The sequence below is a fragment of the Bombina bombina genome, chromosome 5, assembly GCF_027579735.1.
Source record: "Bombina bombina isolate aBomBom1 chromosome 5, aBomBom1.pri, whole genome shotgun sequence".
NCBI classification, from domain to species: domain Eukaryota; kingdom Metazoa; phylum Chordata; class Amphibia; order Anura; family Bombinatoridae; genus Bombina; species Bombina bombina.
The window spans coordinates 527,258,448-527,285,326 of record NC_069503.1 but is presented as its reverse complement, the minus strand read 5'-3'; the positions used below and the strand labels follow the sequence as shown (position 1 = coordinate 527,285,326).

The 26,879-nt window shown below is 38.2% G+C and overlaps 1 protein-coding gene across 3 annotated transcripts in view; it reads left to right on the top strand.

Moving 5' to 3' along the window:
• Positions 1-26,879, top strand: part of GOLGA4 (golgin A4) — a 319,091-nt gene that overhangs the window by 260,221 nt on the left and 31,991 nt on the right. For all 3 annotated transcript variants that reach the window (XM_053714445.1, XM_053714446.1, XM_053714444.1), the window contains one exon: positions 15,638-15,747. In XM_053714445.1, the coding sequence (XP_053570420.1) occupies positions 15,638-15,747 (110 nt within the window). The remainder of the gene's footprint in view (positions 1-15,637; positions 15,748-26,879) is intronic.

Below are 26,879 nucleotides of genomic sequence, written 5' to 3'. Positions count from 1 at the left end.
GAGAAATTGTGTAAAATGGATAAATATTTAGAAGTTCCTACTTACACTGATGTTTTTCCGGTTCCTAAGAGAATTTCGGAAATTATTAGTAAGGAATGGGATAGACCAGGTATACCGTTTTCTCCCTCTCCTAATTTTAAGAAAATGTTTCCTATATCAGATACCATTCGGGACTCATGCCAAACGGTCCCTAAGGTAGAGGGAGCTATATCTTCCCTAGCTAAGCGTACTACTACACCCATTGAGGATAGTTGTGCTTTCAAGGATCCTATGGAAGAGGGTCTACTAAAGAAATTATTTGTTAATCAGGGATTTCTTTTACAACCTACGGCTTGCATTGTTCCAGTAACTACTGCAGCAGCTGTTTGGTTTGAGGCTCTAGAAGAGTCTCTTAAGGTTGAGACTCCATTAGATGACATTCTAGATAGAATTAAGTCTCTTAAGCTAGCTAGTTCTTTTATTACTGATTTGCTAAATTAGCTGCAAAAAATGCAGGATTTGCTATTTTAGCATGTAGAGCATTGTGGCTCAAATCTTGGTCTGCTGATGTGTCATTAAAACATAAGCTTTTAGCTATTCCCTTTAAAGGTAAGACCCTTTTTGGGCCAGAATTGAAGGAGTTCATTTCTGATATTACAGGAGGTAAGGGCCATGCCCTACCTCAGGATAAAGTACAAAGTGTAGAAAAGGCGCTCTGGGAGAAAGGAAGATGATGCTGAAAGTGCTGTAAAAAGCACTATGCTGTGATGAACAAATAATGTTGATTTCCAGGCAGCAGGTTAAAAAGTAAAGTACAACTTTATTTCAAAAAGTATAAAAAAGGACACTGTTAGAATGTCCTGTACAGAGCCAGCAAATAACTCTATCAATCAGGCAAGTGAGCAGATCCCCATGCAGACATGTTTCGTGCACCAGGTGCACTTGATCACTGCTTACCTGGGGATCAGCTCAAATGCCTCTTTAAAGGCTGAGCTAGATCATGACATCACAATAATTAAATACCTGATTGGTTACCTATTTCCACAGGAAGAGCAAACAAATTTTGCAACATTTTAAACATTTTGCGAGACATATATATAAACTATGAATATGTCCTATATATATTGCCATATGAATACTTTCCTAACTTGCTAAAGGAGACAAATATATCCTGACAAAGGTCTAAGAATTTCCATATTTAAAATGCTATTTCACAAACAGGACATATAGAAAGTGCAAAAGAATATTGTTGTAGCACAGCTTCCATGCAATACATATTCAAACAATATATTAGTGCCACTTCCAAAAGACAGATCAATTTGTAATATATAAATATTAGCATTCAAAAGCAGGACCTTTAATCATGTATTATGTTTAAGTAAAGACATCCAGATCACGTCTGATGTTTAGCCCATCTGGTTCACTAGTTTGTAATCTAAACATCCAAAAAATCTCCTTTTTATTCAACAATGTTTCCCTATTTCCTCCTCTCTTCCATGTTGTAATATGATCAATTGCCTGTATCTTGAGGGAAGAAACATCTGAGTTGTGTTTTGTTTTGAAATGTCTAGATACTGGTGTGTCACTATCTTCATCCTCAACAGACCTTAGATGTTGCAAAAACCTATCTTTTAAGGATCGTTTTGTTTTCCCTGTATATTGAATTTTACAGAGATCACAAGTCAGTAGATAGACGACATGTGTTGTAGCACAATTGATAAAAAATCTAATATCATATTCCATTTGGGTTGTGCTAGAAACAAATTTGTCCCCCTCACATATAAAACTACATGTTTTGCAAACGGGACGTCTACATTTGAAACATCCCTTTTTCTGTTTTAACCAGCATTTGCTCTTGTTGGGTCTCATATCTGAGGGTGACAAGTGGTTGGCCAGAGTTTTTGCTCTCCTAGGGATAAATTCACATCCCGAATCCAAAATTTCTTTAATAATGGGATCAGAGTACAAAATCGGAAGAGATTCCTTGATTATATTACATATTTTAGTGTATTCTACACTATATGTAGTAATAAACTTGATCTTACTCAAATCATCATTATTGCCTCTGTGTCTTTTTGATTTATATTGAAGTAACTGTTCTCTGGGAATCTGATCCACATCTTCTTTTGCTATGGTAAGGATACTATCACTATACCCTCGCTGTCTAAATCTAATTGTGGCCTCACTAGCCTGGCGCTGATATTCACTTTCTTTAGAACAATTCCTTTTGATGCGGATATATTCCCCTTTCGGTATCCCCCTCAGAACATGTCGTGGGTGACAAGATTCAAATTGTAGCAGGGTATTTCCCGCAGTTTCCTTCCTATACATCTTAGTCTGTATATGGCATCCAATTTCCCCACCCTGGACTGTGAGGTCAAGAAAATTCACACTGTTTTGGCTGTGTGTGCCCGTAAATTCAATACCTTGCTGGTTACAATTGAGATATTGACAGAAAAAATCTGCCCTTGTAGCATCACAGTCCAGAATGAAAAACAGATCATCAATATAACGATGATATTGGATTATCTCTCCTTTAAATGGGTTGTTATCTCCAAAGACGTGGGACAGCTCCCACCAGCCCATAAATAGGTTGGCATAGGATGGGGCAAACTTTGCCCCCATCGCTGTCCCACGTCTCTGGAGATAGTACTCTGTTTGAAACATAAAATAATTATGTGACAACAGATATTCAATTGCTCTCATCAGAAATATCTTGGTAGCCTCTTCAAAATCACACATAGTGTTAATGAAATATTCTATAGCTTGAAGGCCTTTGCCATGCTCTATAGATGTATACAGTGAAGTAACATCCACAACCATAAGTCTATAATTGGTTTCCCATTTAACTTTAGAGATTTTATTTATAAAAGATGTAGTATCTTGTATGTAACTAGGCAATTGGCATACCAACGGCTGCAAAAATGTGTCAACGAGTTCTGAGAGAGCTTCATTTAGAGACCCTATACCCGCTATAATAGGTCTTCCTGGCGGGGACAGGGGATCCTTATGAAGTTTGGGCAACTGATGAAAAATTGGTGTCACCGGATGTGACACTATCAACTTTTCCTCAACAGATTGTGTGATAATGTTGTTTTTACGTGCATAACTGACAATATCCGCAATCTCTTTTTGAAATTTATTGGTAGGATTTTCCTTGAGTTTTATATATACATCCCTTTGATTAAGCTGTCTCTTAGCCTCTGTAATGTAGTCGATTCTATTCAGAACGACTACATTACCGCCCTTGTCAGACTGTCTGATTATGATGTTTTCATTTTCAGACAGTTCTTTCAAGGCCATTTTTTCCTTATAAGTCAAGTTAGTGTGCTTTTTATTTTTATCTGTTTCTGTCACTGATTTCTCTAAGTTGCGTAATTTAAATTCCACTGTTTTTTGAAAAATGTCAATTACTTTTGAACGAGTTTTGAAAGGATAAAAGGTACTTTTATTCTTAATGTGTTTTGTAGAGACATTACTTTCTTGAAGGCACTCACTCTTATCTGCCTCTCCCTCATTTAATAATTGGTCTAGATCTCTCAGCGTATTCAATTCTGAAAAGTTAAGATTAGACATTAATGCAACATCATTAGTTACTTCTGCTCTTTCTAAGTTGATTTCCGGTTCATTTTGTGCCTCCTCATCCTTTCTAAAAAAATGTTTTTTCAACGTTATTTTTCTTGCAAATCTATTTATATCCAAGATTGTCTCAAAGATATTAAAGTGATGAGAAGGCACAAAATTTAGACCTTTTGAGAGTAGATCAACCTGTGCAGAAGTCAAAGGTACAGAAGATAAATTGACCACATTCTTATCCCTTAGGCATATTTCTTCGTTCCCTTTTGTGATCTTGTTTTGATTGTTTTTTTTGTTGTTCTTCTGTACCTCCCTTATTTCTTCTGCAGCCACCCCGACAACCTCTGTGTGTTTTTTTCTCACTTCTTGCGTGGCCAGAGCCTGCCCGTTTTTTGACTGTGAGGTAGGGTTTTCACTATAATATACTGCATCATTCTCTTGAAAGACTGATGCAGTTTCACCTGCCTCAGGATTGTCACCATCTGATGAGTCACACTCATATTCGGTGTCTGAAAATGTTACACTTTTGCCCTTCTTATTCCCCTTCCAGTTACTTTGTTTGTTTCTATTTTTTATATTTCTCTTATATCCTTTTCTAGAGTTGTCCTCCTGAGTCCATCTATAGACCTGGTTGGAGTCATAGTCTCTTTTATCCCTGCTCATCTTTCTTGACTTAAATTGCCATAATTCCCTTTTAAATGTGTTCATTTTAATTTCAAATTGTCTGTCATATTTCTTGAAATCAGGATCATGCTGATGTTTTTTCAATAAGATCTGAGTATCTCTAATCTCTGTCATAAGTGTGGTTCTTTGTTTCCTTTTATGCACTAATAGTAAATCTATCAGTGCAAAGGAACAAGTATCCAGAATTGAATTCCACTTTTCTATGAAATCCAAGTCCGTTACTATAAATGAGGGAAATTTCCTAATACGCAAACCTCTGGGTATGCGGTTATCTTGTTTATATAGTAAAAATGATTTGATATCCAGATCTAATTTGATGTCTTTCCTTCTAAGTGCATCCATATCAAAGAATAAACTGTCTAATGTGTGTATTATTTCATTAAAGTTCTCAGTAACATCATCTTTAAATTCACTTAACACATATGCTTCCTCCATTTTGCTTAGAGTATATGTTTTTATTCCTATCTAAGTCTCAATCAATGTCAGTATGTAATTATATAAACACTACTGAAGATATTTTTCTAAAATTCTTCAAGACCTATATGGATATAGCAGGAAACATAGATGGTTCTTGAAAAGTATATAAACAAAATTAGCTGTAATTCATAAACTTAGTATAATGTTAAGAGGTATAGAAGCAAGTACCCAGAAATGTAATTTCTGCTATATTGTATATGGTATAGTTATGTCTCCTTAGGTTAAAACATAAGCACAGATATCAGCACTGATTACAAGATTTAGAGCATTAGATATACCTCCATAAAAAGATTAAATGAACCATAAGCAAAGTGTTAATTATTTTTAAGGAACTGTAAGCATTAGTGTATATCAACCTGTGCAAAATTGTATATACCTCATGTGCTATGTTATTTTAAAAAAAAAGCTAAATTATTCCAAACACAAATATAACACAGTATGCTAATAAATTTGAGAAACTTATATGATTATAAAATGTCAATAAAGACAATTATATTCAAACCTAGCATTCCCAGTGTTGATAGACCTATGTAGTGGAAAACCGTCTTTAAACAGATACCTCTAACACAAAAATGGTTCTTGAAAGGTATATAAACAGGATTGTATCAGACCATCTCAATTTAAATATGAGTAGTGCATATTAATAGTAATGCCTATTATACCAATTGATTATTGCTTCAATATGTACTGTAAAAATTACTCCTTTAGACAATTTAGTTCAATATGATGAGAATGTCCATTAGCGTAATATTTAAGTTAAGCAGCATGCACAGTGTTAAATAGTCCTGAGAGAATTTTAAAGATTAGTAAGAAGTATCCATTAGACAGATATGTCAAACACAAACTGCAACTGTAGTCATCCCAAGAAAGCTGCAGGGGTCAAAAAAGAAATTAGGTCCGTTCAAAGTCCAGTAAAAAGTTTGTTAGTTTGCTCAAGATCGTGTGGATAGCGGTAATAATAAAAGAAAGAGTATGCAGGCTCAAGATTTAACAACGCTGATATGTATATACTTCCTGGAAATTCAGCATAGTAACATTGCAGTTTATGTGTATATCGTAAACACCCACCTCGTCTTCAGCCGGTCTAAGCTCCTATAGATTACAAGTATATCCAATGTCCTCTGATTCCAACACACATAAAGAGGCACATCCCTTGTAAAGCAGTCACTCACCTCAGTGTTATCACGGGCACGGCAGCAAATATCACAGTGTGGCAGAAAGAAACTCCAAACGCGAGTATTTCACTGTGTTTTCTGCGCTCCTCTCGCTGTGCAGTGAAGTGAACGGAGCCCGGCACTATGGAGAGTGGGCGGGGGACACACCCCTGTATACAACAATCCAATCAGGTAGGCAGCCTCTTCTTGCGTGACAGCCACACACGCCAAGACAGAACAAAGTACAAAGTGTAGAAAAGGCGCTCTGGGAGAAAGGAAGATGATGCTGAAAGTGCTGTAAAAAGCACTATGCTGTGATGAACAAATAATGTTGATTTCCAGGCAGCAGGTTAAAAAGTAAAGTACAACTTTATTTCAAAAAGTATAAAAAAGGACACTGTTAGAATGTCCTGTACAGAGCCAGCAAATAACTCTATCAATCAGGCAAGTGAGCAGATCCCCATGCAGACATGTTTCGTGCACCAGGTGCACTTGATCACTGCTTACCTGGGGATCAGCTCAAATGCCTCTTTAAAGGCTGAGCTAGATCATGACATCACAATAATTAAATACCTGATTGGTTACCTATTTCCACAGGAAGAGCAAACAAATTTTGCAACATTTTAAACATTTTGCGAGACATATATATAAACTCTGAATATGTCCTATATATATTGCCATATGAATACTTTCCTAACTTGCTAAAGGAGACAAATATATCCTGACAAAGGTCTAAGAATTTCCATATTTAAAATGCTATTTCACAAACAGGACATATAGAAAGTGCAAAAGAATATTGTTGTAGCACAGCTTCCATGCAATACATATTCAAACAATATATTAGTGCCACTTCCAAAAGACAGATCAATTTGTAATATATAAATATTAGCATTCAAAAGCAGGACCTTTAATCATGTATTATGTTTAAGTAAAGACATCCAGATCACGTCTGATGTTTAGCCCATCTGGTTCACTAGTTTGTAATCTAAACATCCAAAAAATCTCCTTTTTATTCAACAATGTTTCCCTATTTCCTCCTCTCTTCCATGTTGTAATATGATCAATTGCCTGTATCTTGAGGGAAGAAACATCTGAGTTGTGTTTTGTTTTGAAATGTCTAGATACTGGTGTGTCACTATCTTCATCCTCAACAGACCTTAGATGTTGCAAAAACCTATCTTTTAAGGATCGTTTTGTTTTCCCTGTATATTGAATTTTACAGAGATCACAAGTCAGTAGATAGACGACATGTGTTGTAGCACAATTGATAAAAAATCTAATATCATATTCCATTTGGGTTGTGCTAGAAACAAATTTGTCCCCCTCACATATAAAACTACATGTTTTGCAAACGGGACGTCTACATTTGAAACATCCCTTTTTCTGTTTTAACCAGCATTTGCTCTTGTTGGGTCTCATATCTGAGGGTGACAAGTGGTTGGCCAGAGTTTTTGCTCTCCTAGGGATAAATTCACATCCCGAATCCAAAATTTCTTTAATAATGGGATCAGAGTACAAAATCGGAAGAGATTCCTTGATTATATTACATATTTTAGTGTATTCTACACTATATGTAGTAATAAACTTGATCTTACTCAAATCATCATTATTGCCTCTGTGTCTTTTTGATTTATATTGAAGTAACTGTTCTCTGGGAATCTGATCCACATCTTCTTTTGCTATGGTAAGGATACTATCACTATACCCTCGCTGTCTAAATCTAATTGTGGCCTCACTAGCCTGGCGCTGATATTCACTTTCTTTAGAACAATTCCTTTTGATGCGGATATATTCCCCTTTCGGTATCCCCCTCAGTCCAGTAAAAAGTTTGTTAGTTTGCTCAAGATCGTGTGGATAGCGGTAATAATAAAAGAAAGAGTATGCAGGCTCAAGATTTAACAACGCTGATATGTATATACTTCCTGGAAATTCAGCATAGTAACATTGCAGTTTATGTGTATATCGTAAACACCCACCTCGTCTTCAGCCGGTCTAAGCTCCTATAGATTACAAGTATATCCAATGTCCTCTGATTCCAACACAAAGGAGAGATAATCCAATATCATCGTTATATTGATGATCTGTTTTTCATTCTGGACTGTGATGCTACAAGGGCAGATTTTTTCTGTCAATATCTCAATTGTAACCAGCAAGGTATTGAATTTACGGGCACACACAGCCAAAACAGTGTGAATTTTCTTGACCTCACAGTCCAGGGTGGGGAAATTGGATGCCATATACAGACTAAGATGTATAGGAAGGAAACTGCGGGAAATACCCTGCTACAATTTGAATCTTGTCACCCACGACATGTTCTGAGGGGGATACCGAAAGGGGAATATATCCGCATCAAAAGGAATTGTTCTAAAGAAAGTGAATATCAGCGCCAGGCTAGTGAGGCCACAATTAGATTTAGACAGCGAGGGTATAGTGATAGTATCCTTACCATAGCAAAAGAAGATGTGGATCAGATTCCCAGAGAACAGTTACTTCAATATAAATCAAAAAGACACAGAGGCAATAATGATGATTTGAGTAAGATCAAGTTTATTACTACATATAGTGTAGAATACACTAAAATATGTAATATAATCAAGGAATCTCTTCCGATTTTGTACTCTGATCCCATTATTAAAGAAATTTTGGATTCGGGATGTGAATTTATCCCTAGGAGAGCAAAAACTCTGGCCAACCACTTGTCACCCTCAGATATGAGACCCAACAAGAGCAAATGCTGGTTAAAACAGAAAAAGGGATGTTTCAAATGTAGACGTCCCGTTTGCAAAACATGTAGTTTTATATGTGAGGGGGACAAATTTGTTTCTAGCACAACCCAAATGGAATATGATATTAGATTTTTTATCAATTGTGCTACAACACATGTCGTCTATCTACTGACTTGTGATCTCTGTAAAATTCAATATACAGGGAAAACAAAACGATCCTTAAAAGATAGGTTTTTGCAACATCTAAGGTCTGTTGAGGATGAAGATAGTGACACACCAGTATCTAGACATTTCAAAACAAAACACAACTCAGATGTTTCTTCCCTCAAGATACAGGCAATTGATCATATTACAACATGGAAGAGAGGAGGAAATAGGGAAACATTGTTGAATAAAAAGGAGATTTTTTGGATGTTTAGATTACAAACTAGTGAACCAGATGGGCTAAACATCAGACGTGATCTGGATGTCTTTACTTAAACATAATACATGATTAAAGGTCCTGCTTTTGAATGCTAATATTTATATATTACAAATTGATCTGTCTTTTGGAAGTGGCACTAATATATTGTTTGAATATGTATTGCATGGAAGCTGTGCTACAACAATATTCTTTTGCACTTTCTATATGTCCTGTTTGTGAAATAGCATTTTAAATATGGAAATTCTTAGACCTTTGTCAGGATATATTTGTCTCCTTTAGCAAGTTAGGAAAGTATTCATATGGCAATATATATAGGACATATTCATAGTTTATATATATGTCTCGCAAAATGTTTAAAATGTTGCAAAATTTGTTTGCTCTTCCTGTGGAAATAGGTAACCAATCAGGTATTTAATTATTGTGATGTCATGATCTAGCTCAGCCTTTAAAGAGGCATTTGAGCTGATCCCCAGGTAAGCAGTGATCAAGTGCACCTGGTGCACGAAACATGTCTGCATGGGGATCTGCTCACTTGCCTGATTGATAGAGTTATTTGCTGGCTCTGTACAGGACATTCTAACAGTGTCCTTTTTTATACTTTTTGAAATAAAGTTGTACTTTACTTTTTAACCTGCTGCCTGGAAATCAACATTATTTGTTCATCACAGCATAGTGCTTTTTACAGCACTTTCAGCATCATCTTCCTTTCTCCCAGAGCGCCTTTTCTACACTTTGTACTTTGTTCTGTCTTGGCGTGTGTGGCTGTCACGCAAGAAGAGGCTGCCTACCTGATTGGATTGTTGTATACAGGGGTGTGTCCCCCGCCCACTCTCCATAGTGCCGGGCTCCGTTCACTTCACTGCACAGCGAGAGGAGCGCAGAAAACACAGTGAAATACCTACCTCAGGATAGGTCGGTTAAAATGAGGGGTAAACAGAATAATTTTTGTTTCTTTCGGAACTTTAAAGGAGTACCCCCCGCTTCTTCTTCTTCCACAAAGCAGCATGAAGGGGTGGCCCCCGATCCGGGACCGGATCTAGTACAGGGCAGACTTTCTTTCTTTGCTCAAGCTTGGGCATGAGATGTTCAGGATTCCTGGGCACTAGAAATAGTGACCCACGGTTATCAATTGGAATTCAATGATTTTCTCCCAAGAGGGAGATTTCATCTTTCAAAATTATCTGCAAACCAGATAAAGAGAGAGGCGTTCTTACGCTGTGTAAAAGACCTTTTTACTATGGGAGTAATCTGTCCTGTTCCAAAATTGGAACAGGGACAGGGGTTTTACTCAAACGTTTTTGTGGTCTCCAAAAAAGAGGGAACGTTCAGACCCATTTTTGGACCTCAAGTGTCTAAACAAATTTCTAAGAGTTCCATCATTCAAGATGGAGATAATTCGAACAATTTTGCCAATGATCCAGGAGGGTCAATATATGACTACCGTGGATTTGAAGGATGCTTACCTTCATATTCCAATCCACAAATATCATCATCAGTTTCTAAGGTTTGCCTTCTTGGACAAACATTATCAGTTTGTGGCTCTTCCTTTCGGGTTGGCCACAGCACCCAGAATCTTTACAAAGGTTCTAGGGTCTCTTTTGGCGGTTCTCATACCGCAAGGGATAGCGGTGGCGCCTTATCTGGACGATATTCTGATTCAGGCGTCAACATATCATCTGACAAAATCTCACACAGACACAGTGTTGGAAGAACTCACGGCTGGAAGGTGAACATAGAGAAGAGTTCACTTGTTCCACAGACAAGGGTTTCTTTCTTGGGAACTCTGATAGACTCGGTAGCCATGAAAGTATTTGACAGAGGTCAGAAAATCAAAGATTTTGAATTATTGCCGAGCCCTTCTGTCCATTCCTCGGCCATCAGTGGCTCAGTGTATGGAGGTAATCGGATTAATGGTAGCGGCAATGGACATTGTTCCGTTTGCTCGCTTTCATCTCAGACCACTGCAACTGTGCATGCTCGGTCAGTGGAATGGGGATTATGCAGATTTATCTCCAAAGATAATTCTCGATCAAGAGACCAGAAACTCTCTTCTTTGGTGGTTGTCGCCAGATCATCTGTCCCAGGAGACTTGTTTCCGCAGACCCTCGTGGGTGATAGTGACAACAGATGCCAGCCTTCTGGGCTGGGGTGCAGTTTGGAACTCCCTGAAGGCTCAGGGTGTTTGGACTCAGGTGGAGTCTCTACTTCCTATCAATATTCTGGAACTGAGAACAATATTCAATGCGCTTCAGGCGTGGCCTCAGTTGGCTTCGGCCATATTCATCAGATTCCAGTCGGACAACATAACGACTGTGGCATATGTCAATCATCAGGGGGGAACAAGGAGTTCCTTAGCGATGATAGAAGTATCCAAGATAATCAGTTGGGCAGAGGCCCACTCTTGTCATCTGTCAGCGATCTACATCCCAGGGGTAGAGAACTGGGAAGCAGATTTTCTAAGTTGACAGACTTCTCATCCGGGGGAGTGGGAACTTCACCCGGAGGTATTTGCCTCATTGATTCTCAGATGGGGCAGACCGGATTTGGATTGGATGGCATCTGGTCAGAATGCCAAGCTTCCAAGATACGGATCCCGGTCAAGGGATCCTCAGGCCGAACTGATAGATGCCTTGGCAGTACTTTGGTTGTTCAGCCTAGCTTATGTGTTTCCGCCGTTTCCTCTCCTCCCACGCGTGATTGCTCGAATCAAACAGGAGAGAGCTTCAGTGATCCTGGTGGCCACGCAGGACTTGGTATGTGGATCTAGTGGACATGTCCTCTCTGCCACCGTGGAAACTTCCATTGAGACAGGACCTTCTCATTCAAGGTCCTTTCCAACATCCAAATCTAATTTCTCTGCAACTGACTGCGTGGAGATTGAACGCTTGATTTTATCGAAGCGAGGATTCTCTGATTCAGTTATCAATACTTTGATACAGGCTAGAAAGCCTGTCACTAGTAAGATCTATCATAAGATATGGCGTAAATATCTTTATTGGTGTGAATCCAAGGGTTACTCATGGAGTAAAGTTAGAATTCCTAGGATTTTGTCTTTTCTCCAAGAAGGATTGGAGAAAAGTTTATCAGCAAGTTCCTTAAAGGGACACATTTCAGCTTTGTCAATTCTGTTTCACAAATGTTTGGCAAATGTATCAGATGTTCAGTCTTTTTGTCAGGCTCTATCTAGAATTAAGCCTGTATTTAGACCTATTACTCCTCCCTGGAGTTTGAATTTAGTTCTTCGAGTTCTGCAAGGGGTTCCGTTTGAACCTATGCATTCCATAGATATTAAACTATTATCTTGAGAAGTTCTGTTTTTGGTTGCTATTTCTTCTGCTCGAAGAGTTTCTGAGCTTTCAGCATTACAGTGTGATTCGCCTTATCTCATACTTCATTCTGATAAGGTGTTTTTACCAATCCTGGGTTCCTTCCTAAGGTTGCTTCGAATAAGAATATTAATCAGGAAATTGTTGTTCCTTCCTTGTGTCCTAATCCTTCTTCTAAGAAGGAGCGTCTGTTACATAACTTGGACATGGTCCGTCCCTTAAAGTTTTACTTACAGGCAACTAAGGATTTCTGCCAATCATATTCATTATTCATTGTTTATTCTGGAAAGCGTAGGCGTAAGAAAGCACCGGCTACCTCTCTTTCTTTTTGGCTGAGAAGTATCATCCTCCTGGCATATGAGACTGCTGGACAGCAGCCTCCTGAAAGAATTACGGCTCATTCTACTATGGCGGTGGATTCCACATGGACTTTTAAAAACGATGCATCTTTGGAACAGATTTGTAAGGCTGCGACTTGGTCGTCCCTTCACACTTTTTCCAAATTTTACAAATTTGATACTTTTGCTTCTTCTGAGGCTATCTTTGGGAGAAAGGTTCTTCAAGCAGTGATGCCTTCCGTTTAGGTTCCTGTCTTATCCCTCCCTTTCATCCGTGTCGTATTGCTATGGTATTGGTTTTCCACAAGTAAGGATAAAATCCATGGACTTTGTAAAAGAAAACTAAATTTATGCTTACCTGATAAATTACTTTCTTTTACGATATGACGAGTCACCGGATTTCATCCTTACTTGTGGGATATTAACCTCCTGCTAGCAGGAAGTGGCAAAGAGCACCACAGCAGAGCTGTATATATAGCCCCTCCCCTTCCCCTCCACCCTCAGTCATTTGGCCGAAGGTTATAGGAAGAGAAAAGGAAAGGCTAAAAAGGTGCAGAGGTGACTGAAGTTTTCAAAAAATAAAATAAACCTGTCTTAAAATAACAGGGAGGGCCGTGGACTTGTCATATCATAAAAGAAAGTAATTTATCAGGTAAGCATAAATTTAGTTTTTCTTGATTTCATATAAATAAATAAATAGACACCAATCACTAAAAACCTACTGTTGGAAAAGTTCAGACTTCAAAATTAACAAATACCTCTTACCAATAGTTTGAAAAAAACAGTGTCACAAATACAAAGTAAGGGGAAGTGTTCCTAAATAAAGTACTCAAAACCCCCATTTATTATTTAATTATGGTCAAACAAATTACTTACTTGTGCACTCGTATACGAATATAAAAGGAAATTATATTAAATCGGGTATAATAAATCAAAATATCACACCAAAAGCAAAAAATAAAATACGGTAAAAAAATACAAAAATTCAATATTACAAATCATTTTAAAAATGTATCCAAAAGTCTATAATTTAGTCCAAAATGAGAAATCTTCAGCTCTTGATAGTAGACTCTGGTAAGATACAACTCATGTTGGATTTTTTTTTGTTTGTTTTGTCACCTTTTTAAGAAAAATAATTTGTCAATTAGTCGATTGTGGACATAGTTTATTTTATGTATCAATATATAAGGAAATGTTTTGGAGTACAAGTATAGTAGGGTAAATATGTTTGTAATATATGCACGTCAAAGATGATAATAATAGAATCAACAATACAGAAAGTGACATAACTTCTGGTAATGTTTTGTAACTTAACACTTTGTTAACAGTTGTAAAAGCATTCCTGTTATATTCCTGATCCCATCAGTAGACTAGTGGAAGTTTTAAAAAAAAAAAAAATTAATATATATATATATATATATATATTATTTTTATCCACGCTTAAAAAAAATGTAGTGAAATTAAAATGACATACTCTGGTCATTTTGTAGATCATTTATAAATTCTAAACCAGATTGTCTGTTTTGTAGAAGTATGTTAATATATATTTGTTTATAAACATTTCTTGCAATTGGTCCCTTTTTTAACCTGCACCTTAGAACTAGGCAAATCTTTCAATGTAGTTTTATCTGGATTTGTGCTCAAAAAGAAAATAATTAGATTATAAAATGAGGCTACTTAAATTGACACTCAAGTCAAAATTAAACTTTCTTGATTCAGATAGCATTAACAAAAGTCTTGTTATATTTACACTTTTTGAGTCACCAGCTCCTACTGAGCATGTGCAAGAATTTACAGAATATACATATATGCATTTTTGATTGGCTAATGACTTTCACATGAAACAGGGTAAGTGGAAATAGACATAACGTTTAAATTTGTCAGACAAAAATCTACTACTCATTTAAAGTTCAAACTAAGGGGTCGAATTATCAAACTGCGGAGGACAGGGGCGCACATATGCTCCCTTTCTGGCGCAGCTCGCCTCTGGCGGGCTGTATTCCACTGCTGGAATTCAGCATTGTACACGAGAGCTATTTTGTGCTTGCATGCAATCCCGCCCACGCACAGCCAAACATGCGCGGGCAGGAGCTGTCGATCTCCCTGGTTTGACGAGGTTAGGGAAGCAGCGGTCTGATGACTGTTGCTTGTTAAAGGGCCATTATACACTCATTTTTTCTTTGCATAAATGTTTTGTAGATGATCTATTTATAAAGCCCATAAAGTTTTTTTTTTTTTTTTAATTTATAATTTTGCTTATTTTATTTTTGCTCTGATTTTCAGACTCCTAACCAAGCCCCAAAATTTTATTTGAATACTGTCAGCTACCTTCTCCAACTTGCTCCTGTTTGTGTAAAGGGTCTTTTCATATGCAAAAGAAGGGGGAGGGGGGGGGTGTCTTATTTCCCACTTGCAGTGGGCTTTCCAACTGCCTTTTCAACAGAGCTAGACTGAAAGCTTCTAATTACGTTTTTAAACCATTTTATACTGACTTGTTATATCAGTATCTGTGCATCTTATTATTTATAGTAGTGTCTATTACATGCAGTTATATGAAAATGAGTGTATACTGTCCCTTTAAATACGGACTGCAGGTTCTCTTGTGAGAACCTGCGGTCGTAGGGGGGCGAAGCCTTTGATAAATCGTCCCCTAAGTGCTATTGTATCGTCTTTTTATCATGCATTTATTGATTATGCAAATCTATTGTATTACTGGTCCTTCAAATAACTTTCTTTTTACTGCATTTAATTTCATACTTACCTTTAAATATTAACATATAGACTATTATATTGCTGTGTATTCTTAATAATCACAGGTATTTTTTATTTTATTTTAATCATTTATTCACATTCCATGCTGGATTAAGACCCCATTTTTGGCACCACAGTAAAGAAATTCTTTAACAGCATATAAGTATGTCTGCAAATATAACGTTTCTTTTCTTGCCTTCAGATGTGAATCACCGGCACGCTGATGTTTCTGTTTCTGTTTTCGGTGAGCCCACTGAATTTGAATACTTAAGAAAAGTGATGTTCGAATACATGATGGGACGTGAAACAAAGGTATGAATTTGAATGTGTTACTGATTAGCATGTGGTTTTTATTTAGGTCTGAAATATTGTTCAGTCATCTGCAAACCATTAAGCATTTCATGCCGCATGCCGTTTTACCAGAGTCTGATACATTCTAACAAGTGATGTCTTTCTACAGCTGTGTAGAAACATGATATTTTAGGTGTAGAACTGTGTAATTTAACAAACTGCAAACAACCATTTAACACTTTGGTCGAAAGAGATATTTACTGATTAAAGGTGGTTGTAAGACCTACAAGTGCTACACATATAGCACTTAAAGGGACATTAAACACTTTAAGATGGTAATATAAAATAATAAATCATGTATGTGTATATATATATATATATATATATATATATATATATATAAACTCTACACAATATACTGCCATTATTTATTTTGTCACCTTTTCCTGTAATTCCATTTTAAAATGTTTTGCTCTTCAGTTCCTGTTAGAAATGGAAGTGCAGAACACTGTTATAATACCACACAGCCATTGGCTGCACACATAGTGACCTATATATAACTGTCTCTAATTGGCCACAGCAGAGAAAACATAATTTATGTAAGAACTTACCTGATAAATTCATTTCTTTCATATTAGCAAGAGTCCATGAGCTAGTGACGTATGGGATATACATTCCTACCAGGAGGGGCAAAGTTTCCCAAACCTCAAAATGCCTATAAATACACCCCTCACCACACCCACAAATCAGTTTAACGAATAGCCAAGAAGTGGGGTGATAAGAAAAAAGTGCGAAAGCATAAAAAATAAGGAATTGGAATAATTGTGCTTTATACAAAAAAATCATAACCACTACAAAAAAGGGTGGGCCTCATGGACTCTTGCTAATATGAAATAAATTAATTTATCAGGTAAGTTCTTACATAAATTATGTTTTCTTTCATGTAATTAGCAAGAGTCCATGAGCTAGTGACGTATGGGATAATGACTACCCAAGATGTGGATCTTTCCACGCAAGAGTCACTAGAGAGGGAGGGATAAAATAAAGACAGCCAATTCCTGCTGAAAATAATCCACACCCAAAATAAAGTTTAAATGAAAACATAAGCAGAAGATTCAAACTGAAACAGCTGCCTGAAGTACTTTTCTACCAAAAACTGCTTCAGAAGAAGAAAACACATCAAAATGGTAGAATTTAGTAAAAGTATGCAAAGAAGACCAAGTTGCTGCTTTGCAAATCTGATCAACCGAAGCTTCATTCCTAAACGCCCAGGAAGTAGAAACTGACCTAGTAGAATGAGCTGTAATCCTCTGAGGCGGAGTTTTACCCGACTCAACATAGGCATGATGAATTAAAGATTTCAACCAAGATGCCAAAGAAATGGCAGAAGCTTTCTGGCCTTTTCTAGAACCGGAAAAGATGACAAATAGACTAGAAGTCTTTCGGAAAGTCTTAGTAGCTTCAACATAATATTTCAAAGCTCTAACAACATCCAAAGAATGCAATGATTTCTCCTTAGAATTCTTAGGATTAGGGCATAATGAAGGAACTACAATTTCTCTACTAATGTTGTTGGAATTCACAACCTTAGGTAAAAATTCAAAAGAAGTTCGCAACACTGCCTTATCCTGATGAAAAATCAGAAAAGGAGACTCACAAGAAAGAGCAGACAATATAGAGACTCTTCTGGCAGAAGAGATGGCCAAAAGGAACAAAACTTTCCAAGAAAGTAATTTAATGTCCAATGAATGCATAGGTTCAAACGGAGGAGCTTGAAGAGCCCCCAGAACCAAATTCAAACTCCAAGGAGGAGAAATTGACTTAATGACAGGTTTTATACGAACCAAGGCTTGTACAAAACAATGAATATCAGGAAGATTAGCAATCTTTCTGTGAAAAAGAACAGAAAGAGCAGAGATTTGACCTTTCAAGGAACTTGCGGACAAACCTTTATCTAAACCATCCTGAAGAAACTGTAAAATTCTCGGAATTCTAAAAGAATGCCAGGAAAAATGATGAGAAAGACACCAAGAAATATAAGTCTTCCAGACTCTATAATATATCTCTCTAGATACAGATTTACGAGCCTGTAACATAGTATTAATCACAGAGTCAGAGAAACCTCTTTGACCAAGAATCAAGTGTTCAATCTCCATACCTTTAAATTTAAGGATTTGAGATCCTGATGGAAAAAAGGACCTTGCGACAGAAGGTCTGGTCTTAACGGAAGAGTCCACGGTTGGCAAGAGGCCATCCGGACAAGATCCGCATACCAAAACCTGTGAGGCCATGCTGGAGCTACCAGCAGAACAAACGAGCATTCCTTCAGAATCTTGGAGATTACTCTTGGAAGAAGAACTAGAGGCGGAAAGATATAGGCAGGATGATACTTCCAAGGAAGTGATAATGCATCCACTGCCTCCGCCTGAGGATCCCAGGATCTGGACAGATACCTGGGAAGTTTCTTGTTTGGATTAGAAGCCATCAGATCTATTTCTGGAAGTTCCCACATTTGAACAATCTGAAGAAATACCTCTGGGTGAAGAGACCATTCGCCCGGATGCAACGTTTGGCGACTGAGATAATCCGCTTTCCAATTGTCTATTCCTGGAATATGAACCGCAGAGATTAGACAGGAGCTGGATTCCGCCCAAACCAGAATTCGAGATACTTCTTTCATAGCCAGAGGACTGTGAGTCCCTCCTTGATGATTGATGTATGCCACAGTTGTGACATTGTCTGTCTGAAAACAAATGAACGATTCTCTCTTCAGAAGAGGCCAAGACTGAAGAGCTCTGAAAATTGCACGGAGTTCCAAAATATTGATCGGTAATCTCACCTCCTGAGATTCCCAAACCCCTTGTGCTGTCAGAGACCCCCACACAGCTCCCCAACCTGTAAGACTTGCATCTGTTGAAATTACAGTCCAGGTCGGAAGAACAAAAGAAGCCCCCTGAACTAAACGATGGTGATCTGTCCACCACGTCAGAGAGTGTCGTACAATCGGTTTTAAAGATATTAATTGAGATATCTTTGTGTAATCCCTGCACCATTGGTTCAGCATACAGAGCTGAAGAGGTCGCATGTGAAAACGAGCAAAGGGGATCGCGTCCGATGCAGCAGTCATAAGACCTAGAATTTCCATGCATAAGGCTACCGAAGGGAATGATTGTGACTGAAGGTTTCGACAAGCTGAAATCAATTTTAGACGTCTCTTGTCTGTCAAAGACAGAGTCATGGACACTGAATCTATCTGGAAACCCAAAAAGGTTACCCTTGTCTGAGGAATCAATGAACTTTTTAGTGAATTGATCCTCCAACCATGATTTTGAAGAAACAACAAAAGTCGATTCGTATGAAATTCTGCTAAATGTGAAGACTGAGCAAGTACCAAGATATCGTCCAAATAAGGAAATACCACAATACCCTGTTCTCTGATTACAGATAGAAGGGCACCGAGAACCTTTGTAAAAATTCTTGGAGCTGTTGCTAGGCCAAACGGCAGAGCCACAAACTGGTAATGCTTGTCTAGGAAAGAGAATCTCAGAAACTGATAGTGAGCTGGATGAATCGGAATATGCAGATATGCATCCTGTAAATCTATTGTAGACATATAATGCCCTTGCTGAACAAAAGGCAGGATAGTCCTTACAGTTACCATTTTGAATGTTACATAACGATTCAATATTTTTAGATCCAGAACTGGTCTGAAGGAATTCTCCTTCTTTGGTACAATGAAGAGATTCAAATAAAACCCCAGCCCCTGTTCCAGAACTGGAACTGGCATAATTACTCCAGCCAACTCTAGATCTGAAACACATTTCAGAAATGCTTGAGCTTTCGCTGGGTTTACTGGGACACGGGAAAGAAAAAATCTCTTTGCAGGAGGTCTTATCTTGAAACCAATTCTGTACCCTTCTGAAATAATGTTCTGAATCCAAAGATTGTGAACAGAATTGATCCAAATTTCTTTGAAAAAACGTAATATGCCCCCTACCAGCTGAGCTGGAACGAGGGCCGCAACTTCATGTGGACTTAGAAGCTGGCTTTGCTTTTCTAGAAGGCTTGGATTTATTCCAGACTGAACTACTCCTGAGGATGAAGGATCAGGCTTTTGTTCTTTGTTGAAACGAAAGGAACGAAAACGATTATTTGCCCTGTTTTTACCCTTAGATTTTTTATCCTGTGGTAAAAAAGTTCCTTTCCCACCAGTAACAGTTGAGATAATAGAATCCAACTGAGAACCAAATAATTTATTACCCTGGAAAGAAAGGGAAAGTAGAGTCGATTTAGAAGACATATCAGCATTCCAAGTTTTAAGCCATAAAGCTCTTCTAGCTAAAATAGCTAGAGACATAAACCTGACATCAACTCTGATAATATCAAAAATGGCATCACAGATAAAATTATTAGCATGTTGAAGAAGAATAATAATGTTATGAGAATCATGATCTGTTACTTGTTGCGCTAAAGTTTCCAACCAAAAAGTTGAAGCTGCAGCAACATCCGCCAAAGATATAGCAGGTCTAAGAAGATTACCTGAACACAAATAAGCTTTTCTTAGAAAGGATTCAATTTTCCTATCTAAAGGATCCTTAAAGGAAGTACCATCTGCCATATGAATAGTAGTACGTTTAACAAGGGTAGAGATAGCCCCATCAACTCTAATCTGTCAGACGGCACAGGATATAATTGCTTAAAACGTTTAGAAGGAGTAAATGAATTACCCAAATTATTCCATTCCCTGGAAATTACTTCAGAAATAGCACCAGGAACAGGAAAAACTTCTGGAATAACTACAGGAGATTTAAAGACCTTGTCTAAACTAATGCAATTAGGACTTCTTTAAGTAAAGAACGAATAAATTCCATTTTAAATAAATATGAAGATTTATCAGCATCAACCTCTGAAACAGAATCCTCTGAACCAGAAGAATCATTAGAATCAGAATGATGATGTTCATTTAAAAATTCATCTGGGGGGGGCGGAGCTAACACCAGTGCGAGGTGGCAGCAAAATCACAGAGCTCCTGCATTTATATTCTTATATACATCTAATCCCCTCATAATAAATAGCTTAACTTAACATTGCTTATACCAACGATCTACTATCCTCTCTTATAGCTGGGTTCCCGGTATATGTTGATACCCTTACTACCTTAACCTCACTTCGTCAGTGCAGGGAGTCCGGTGCACAGCTCCCTGGTTCAGCTGCATCCGAACTAAGAAGCTTCCGACTGCTAACGTGGGAGGAGTATCTTTTCCTTACCGGGGTCCTGAAACAGATTGGCCCCTTGCCTGGGGCTATTTAAGAACGGTCTTTCCTACCATTACCGCGGACATCTACTATCTCTGTCTGGTTCTCAAGGAAGCCCGCGAAAATCCGCCATCTTAGCTGGAGCCTGGCAACTGCGGAGGAGAAAAGGAAAGGAGTACCACAGGCAACCAGACTAACCGCAACTTCTCTCTGCTACTACTGAATACAACCTGCACAGTCTACAGTGCTGTAACAGCTCTCCTCTCTGACATCAACCTCTCGGACAAGAAGCAGCCGTGTGATCACCCCCTGCACAGCTATCCGCTTAGACTGGAGTCTTTGGACCTAACCTAGGAAGCATGTAAGTGACTTATACCTGAGACATGCAACGCATATCCTCCTAGATAAATTTCCCACTTGCTCATAGCCTTCACTTCTCCATTTTATTACGGAGACATTTCCCTTAATAAATTCAGCTGGAAGATCTTTTAATATATTTGCAGTGATTCAATTACATTCTATCTCCATACGGACTCTCCTCAATACTTCATATATTGTTCCCCTGCTACTTTACTGTCTCCTTACAATTACTGGGACTATTTTTGGTCATTACCCCAGGGTTACTTAAAGCTATCTCACTTACGTCAAACAACAGCTCCTCTTGATGCTTGATTTAGAGCTTTATTCTGGAATAACTCCTGTAAGTGCTAAGTTCAGGGGTGCACACGTTTTGACCCAGCTTTAATACAAATTACAGAAATCCAGCTTCTTTATTACCTTCTTTGGAAGAGAAAGGCCTTTATGTTTTCAGTAGGTTCTCCGCATAAGATAGCTTGAATTACTGGATTTTCATTGAAGGCTACCTTCTCAGAAACAAAAAACAGTCCTCTCCTCCATTTCCCGCAGGTTATCAATACCTGCGGGTCATACCACCTTCCCCTTTTCCGACTTCGCCAACAGGAGGCATACCCCCAGGAGTGAGACTGCGGCACTAAGACAGTTTGCCACAGAATTCATTTTCATTGTTTCTTTTCACTTGGGCTTCTCCCTTGCTGAAATGGCTCATAATATGAAGAAAAAATTGAAACATCAAGTAAATCCTAAAAGGACCCTCAATGATCACTTTCATAGTAAGCTGGCTTCGGACCCAGAGGGATCAGAAGATGATTCCAGAGATGAAACTACTACTCACCATGTCCCTCCTAAATCACCTCATTCAGCCAGGGAGAGACAAGGCTCATCCCAGTCTGCTGTACTAGATTCTATCAAGGCCCTCTCAGAGAGGATGGATACCCACCACTCATCTCTCCGGCAAGATCTGAGACAATCAGTAAGCAAACTAAAACAAGATATAGCTGCTCTGGGAGAGCGTACGGAAACACTCGAAAGAAAACACGAGGATCTGGCCATAGATCATACTAACCTCCTTTCATACTCCCAGAACTTAGCTGAACAGATCTCAGGTCTAGAAGTCAAAATAGCAGATATGGAGGATAGGTCCCGAAGAAACAACTTGCGGATCAGAGGAGTCTCTGAAGACATCAACTCATCTGACCTACTCAAATATCTCTCTGGACTCTTTGGAGAGCTACTTGGCTCTATTACGGAGCAAGAGTCCCTCATAGACAGAGCTTAGAGCTTTGCGCCCGCGGAACTCTTCCTCAGACTCACCAAGAGACGTTATCCTTAGACTCCACTACTTTACATTTAAGGAGAAGGTCTTGAGAGCTTCATTCATGAATAAAAATCTCAAAGCTCCTTATGATACAGTCCAAATTTTTCCTGACCTATCTCCATTCACTCTTGCTAAGAGACGGACTTTCCAAGTGTTCACCCAGAATCTACGTCAACTGAACCTCAAATATAGATGGGGTTTTCCCGTTAAGATCTTTTTTCAGCATGAGAACTGTACCTATATAATTTCTACACCAGACCAGGGAATGAAAACCCTTCAGTCATTAGGGCTTCTTCAGTCCACGGACCGCTTATCTAAATCTGCCGAACAGGTGGGGAACCTCAACCTTTCAGCTCCTGAATGGCAACCTCTTCCCAGGAGGCCCGTCCCACAGGCGAAGAGAAAAGATGTTCCAGACCCCAAGAATCAAGCTTAGCACCTCAAAACTCCACTGACTCTCCGCTTAAGGGTCTCCAATCTAGAAGTAAAGTAATCTACCCAGACATTTTAGTGAAGCACACATACGGGTACTTATCTTACCCTTCTTACTCCTTTATGCTCACTTAACCAATCCAGGATATGCTTGACAATTGTAGTGGACCCCTGTTCTCCAGGCTTTAGCTGTGTTTTGAGCTCACACACGGGTACTCTCCTTACCCTCGTCATAATGACTGCTCAACCACACTGCTCTTATTTTGTTTTAGTTTAACAAAAACTCACCAAAATATTAGCCTAATTTACCTTGATCTAGGTAATCTCACTAGATACTGTGGGTTTTGGGCATATCTTCATGTTATTAACACCTGTTTTCAATATATTGTTTATGCACCTCATACTGATTTATAATGTTACACCGTTAATTGTTAGTTATTAATTTAAACTATTGATCTAACCCTCTCCTTCTGGACCTTTCCAGTCTCATATACCATTCTATCAGACTCTCCTCTCTCCCCCTGATTGAGTCACACTTCTTTTCAGAAACTCTTTCTTACCTTTGTTCTTTTTTTTTTTTTTTTTCTTTTATTCTTCTTTCTGTTTGGGGGAAATCTATTCTTTCACCCCTGGCTTCTCTACACATATAATTATTCCTGCACACATATCTTTCTACACCCCCCTCATTTATGTTATATATCTCTAAGATCCTCTCCTTACTTTACCCAGCTCTGCAGCTGCCACCTTGCACTTCTAATATTCCCTTATACTTAGAAGGGGTAATACACTATACTCTCAGTCTTCTATTTTCCCTATCTCTATTCTTAAGCAGCTACTGTCTGCTGTATCCCCCCCTCGCCTTTAAACCATTTAGTTACGCAGCTAGATTAGATTACATTCTAAACCCAGATCACATCTCACACTTGTCTATTTCTCTCCTTATTTACATGGATCTGGGTAGATCAAGAAAATCACCTTTTGTTCTTTATTGTTCAAATTGCATATGACATTTTCTTTTGCATATTTAATCTAAGTAAAAAAGAAAAACTCTGAGGTGTAGGGTTCTAGGCTCGGATGATAACAGGCACAATACGGAACTCTATGCAAGTTATGGGATCTGCTATGTTGCCAGTTTCTGTTAAATAACTCTGCAACATTTTTTGGTATACCCTGATATCATATGGTATTGTATTTTATTTTTTTTCCTGCATGAATGTTTGAACTTGCTTTTCAATAATATAAAAATAAATAAGTTTCACCTTCCCCATTAGAAGGCTTCGCCCCTCCACCACCACCCCCTTATATTTTGAGCAGCTTTTGTCCGCTGACTTTCCCTCTCCCCCTATTTACTTTGGTCCAAGAGTGGCCGATACATATGCCAACTCCCCACATTTTGACATCTCCGAGTAAGATAACTTTAATGAGTATTTTCTCTTTCATTGTGGGGATCACTCGTTGCATTATATAATATAAACTGAAGTTCCATCCAATCTCGTTCAAATGCCTGTCTAATGCCATTTTAAGACATGTTATGTAATTTTATCTTTGCATATTCATTTTTGTTTTGTTGATTTGATTGGTTTACAGCCAATGTGCATCTCATTCTGATGTAATGATTGTTCAAGGACGAATTTTGTTTATTAATATTTACCACAACTTCAATAAAAAAAAAAAAAATTCATCTGAATAAAGAGAAGTTTTAAAAGACTTTTTATGTTTACTAGAAGGAGGAATAACAGACATAGCCTTCTTAATAGATTCAGAAACAAAATCTCTTATGTTATCAGGAACACTCTGAACATTAGAAGTTGATGGAACTGCAACAGGTAATGGTATTTTACTAAAGGAAATATTTTCTGCATTTACAAGTTTGTCATGACATTTAATACAAACAACAGCTGGAGGAACAGCTACCAAAAGTTTACAGCAGATACACTTAGCTTTGGTAGTTCCAGCACCAGGCAGCGATTTTCCTGAAGTATCTTCTGACTCAGATGCAACATGAGACATCTTGCAATATGTAAGAGAAAAAACAACATATAAAGCAAAATTGATCAAATTCCTTAAATGACAGTTTCAGGAATGGGAAAAAATGCCAAAGAACAAGCTTCTAGCAACCAGAAGCAATGAAAAATGAGACCTAAATAATGTGGAGACAAAAGCGACGCCCATATTTTTTTTAGCGCCAAATAAGACGCCCACATTATTTGGCGCCTAAATGCTTTTGGCGCCAAAAATGACGCCACATCCGGAACGCCGACATTTTTGGCGCAAAAGAACGTCAAAAAATGACGCAACTTCCGGCGACACGTATGACGCCGGAAACAGAAAAGATTTTTTGCGCCAAAAAAGTCTGCGCCAAGAATGACGCAATAAAATGAAGCATTTTCAGCCCCCGCGAGCCTAACAGCCCACAGGGAAAAAGTCAAATTTTTTAAGGTAAGAAAAAATGATTGATTCAAATGCATTATCCCAAATATGAAACTGACTGTCTGAAAATAAGGAATGTTGAACATCCTGAGTCAAGGCAAATAAATGTTTGAATACATATATTTAGAACTTTATAAAAAAAGCGCCCAACCATAGCTTAGAGTGTCACAGAAAATAAGACTTACTTACTCCAGGACACTCGTCTACATGTTGTAGAAAGCCAAACCAGTACTGAAACGAAAATCAGCAGAGGTAATGGTATATATATATATAAGAGTATATCGTCGATCTGAAAAGGGAGGTAAGAGATGAATCTCTACGACCGATAACAGAGAACCTATGAAATAGACCCCGTAGAAGGAGATCATTGCATTCAAATAGGCAATACTCTCCTCACATCCCTCTGACATTCACTGCACGCTGAGAGGAAAACCGGGCTCCAACCTGTTGCGGAGCGCATATCAACGTAGAATCTAGCACAAACTTACTTCACCACCTCCATAGGAGGCAAAGTTTGTAAAACTGATTTGTGGGTGTGGTGAGGGGTGTATTTATAGGCATTTTGAGGTTTGGGAAACTTTGCCCCTCCTGGTAGGAATGTATATCCCATACGTCACTAGCTTTATTTACAAAGAGACAGAAGTCTCGAAACGTTGCTGTTTGTCCTGCCGTCTCACGAATAAATATCTATGCTGTCACTACTCTCTGTTTTTTGATATTATTACCCTGACCTTGGAAGCAGGTCATTGTGACTTTGCATGATATTACCTGTGTGCTGGACTTTGCTCTACATCTTTTCAAACATTTATTTGCCTTGACTCAGGATGTTCAACGTTCCTTATTTCAGACAGTCAGTTTCATATTTGGGATAATGCATATGAATAAATCATTTTTTTCTTACCTTAAAATTTGACTTTTTTCCCTGTGGGCTGATAGGCTCGCGGGGGCTGAAAATGCTTCATTTTATTGCGTCATTCTTGGCGCGGACTTTTTTGGCGCAAAAACTTTTTTCTGTTTCCGGCGTCATACGTGTCGCCGGAAGTTGCGTCATTTTTGATGGTTTTTTTGCGCCAAAAGTGTCGGCGTTTCGGATGTAGCGTCATTTTTGGCGCCAAAAGCATTTAGGCGCCAAATAATGTGGGCGTCTTTTTTGGCGCTAAAAATTATGGGCGTCATTATTGTCTCCACATTATTTAAGTCTCATTGTTTATTGCTTCTGGTTGCTAGAAACTTGTTCACTGGCATTTTTTCCCATTCCTGAAACTGTCATTTAAGGAATTTGATCAATTTTGCTTTATATGTTGTTTTTTCTGTTACATATTGCAAGATGTCCCAGAAGATACTTCTGGAAAATCGCTGC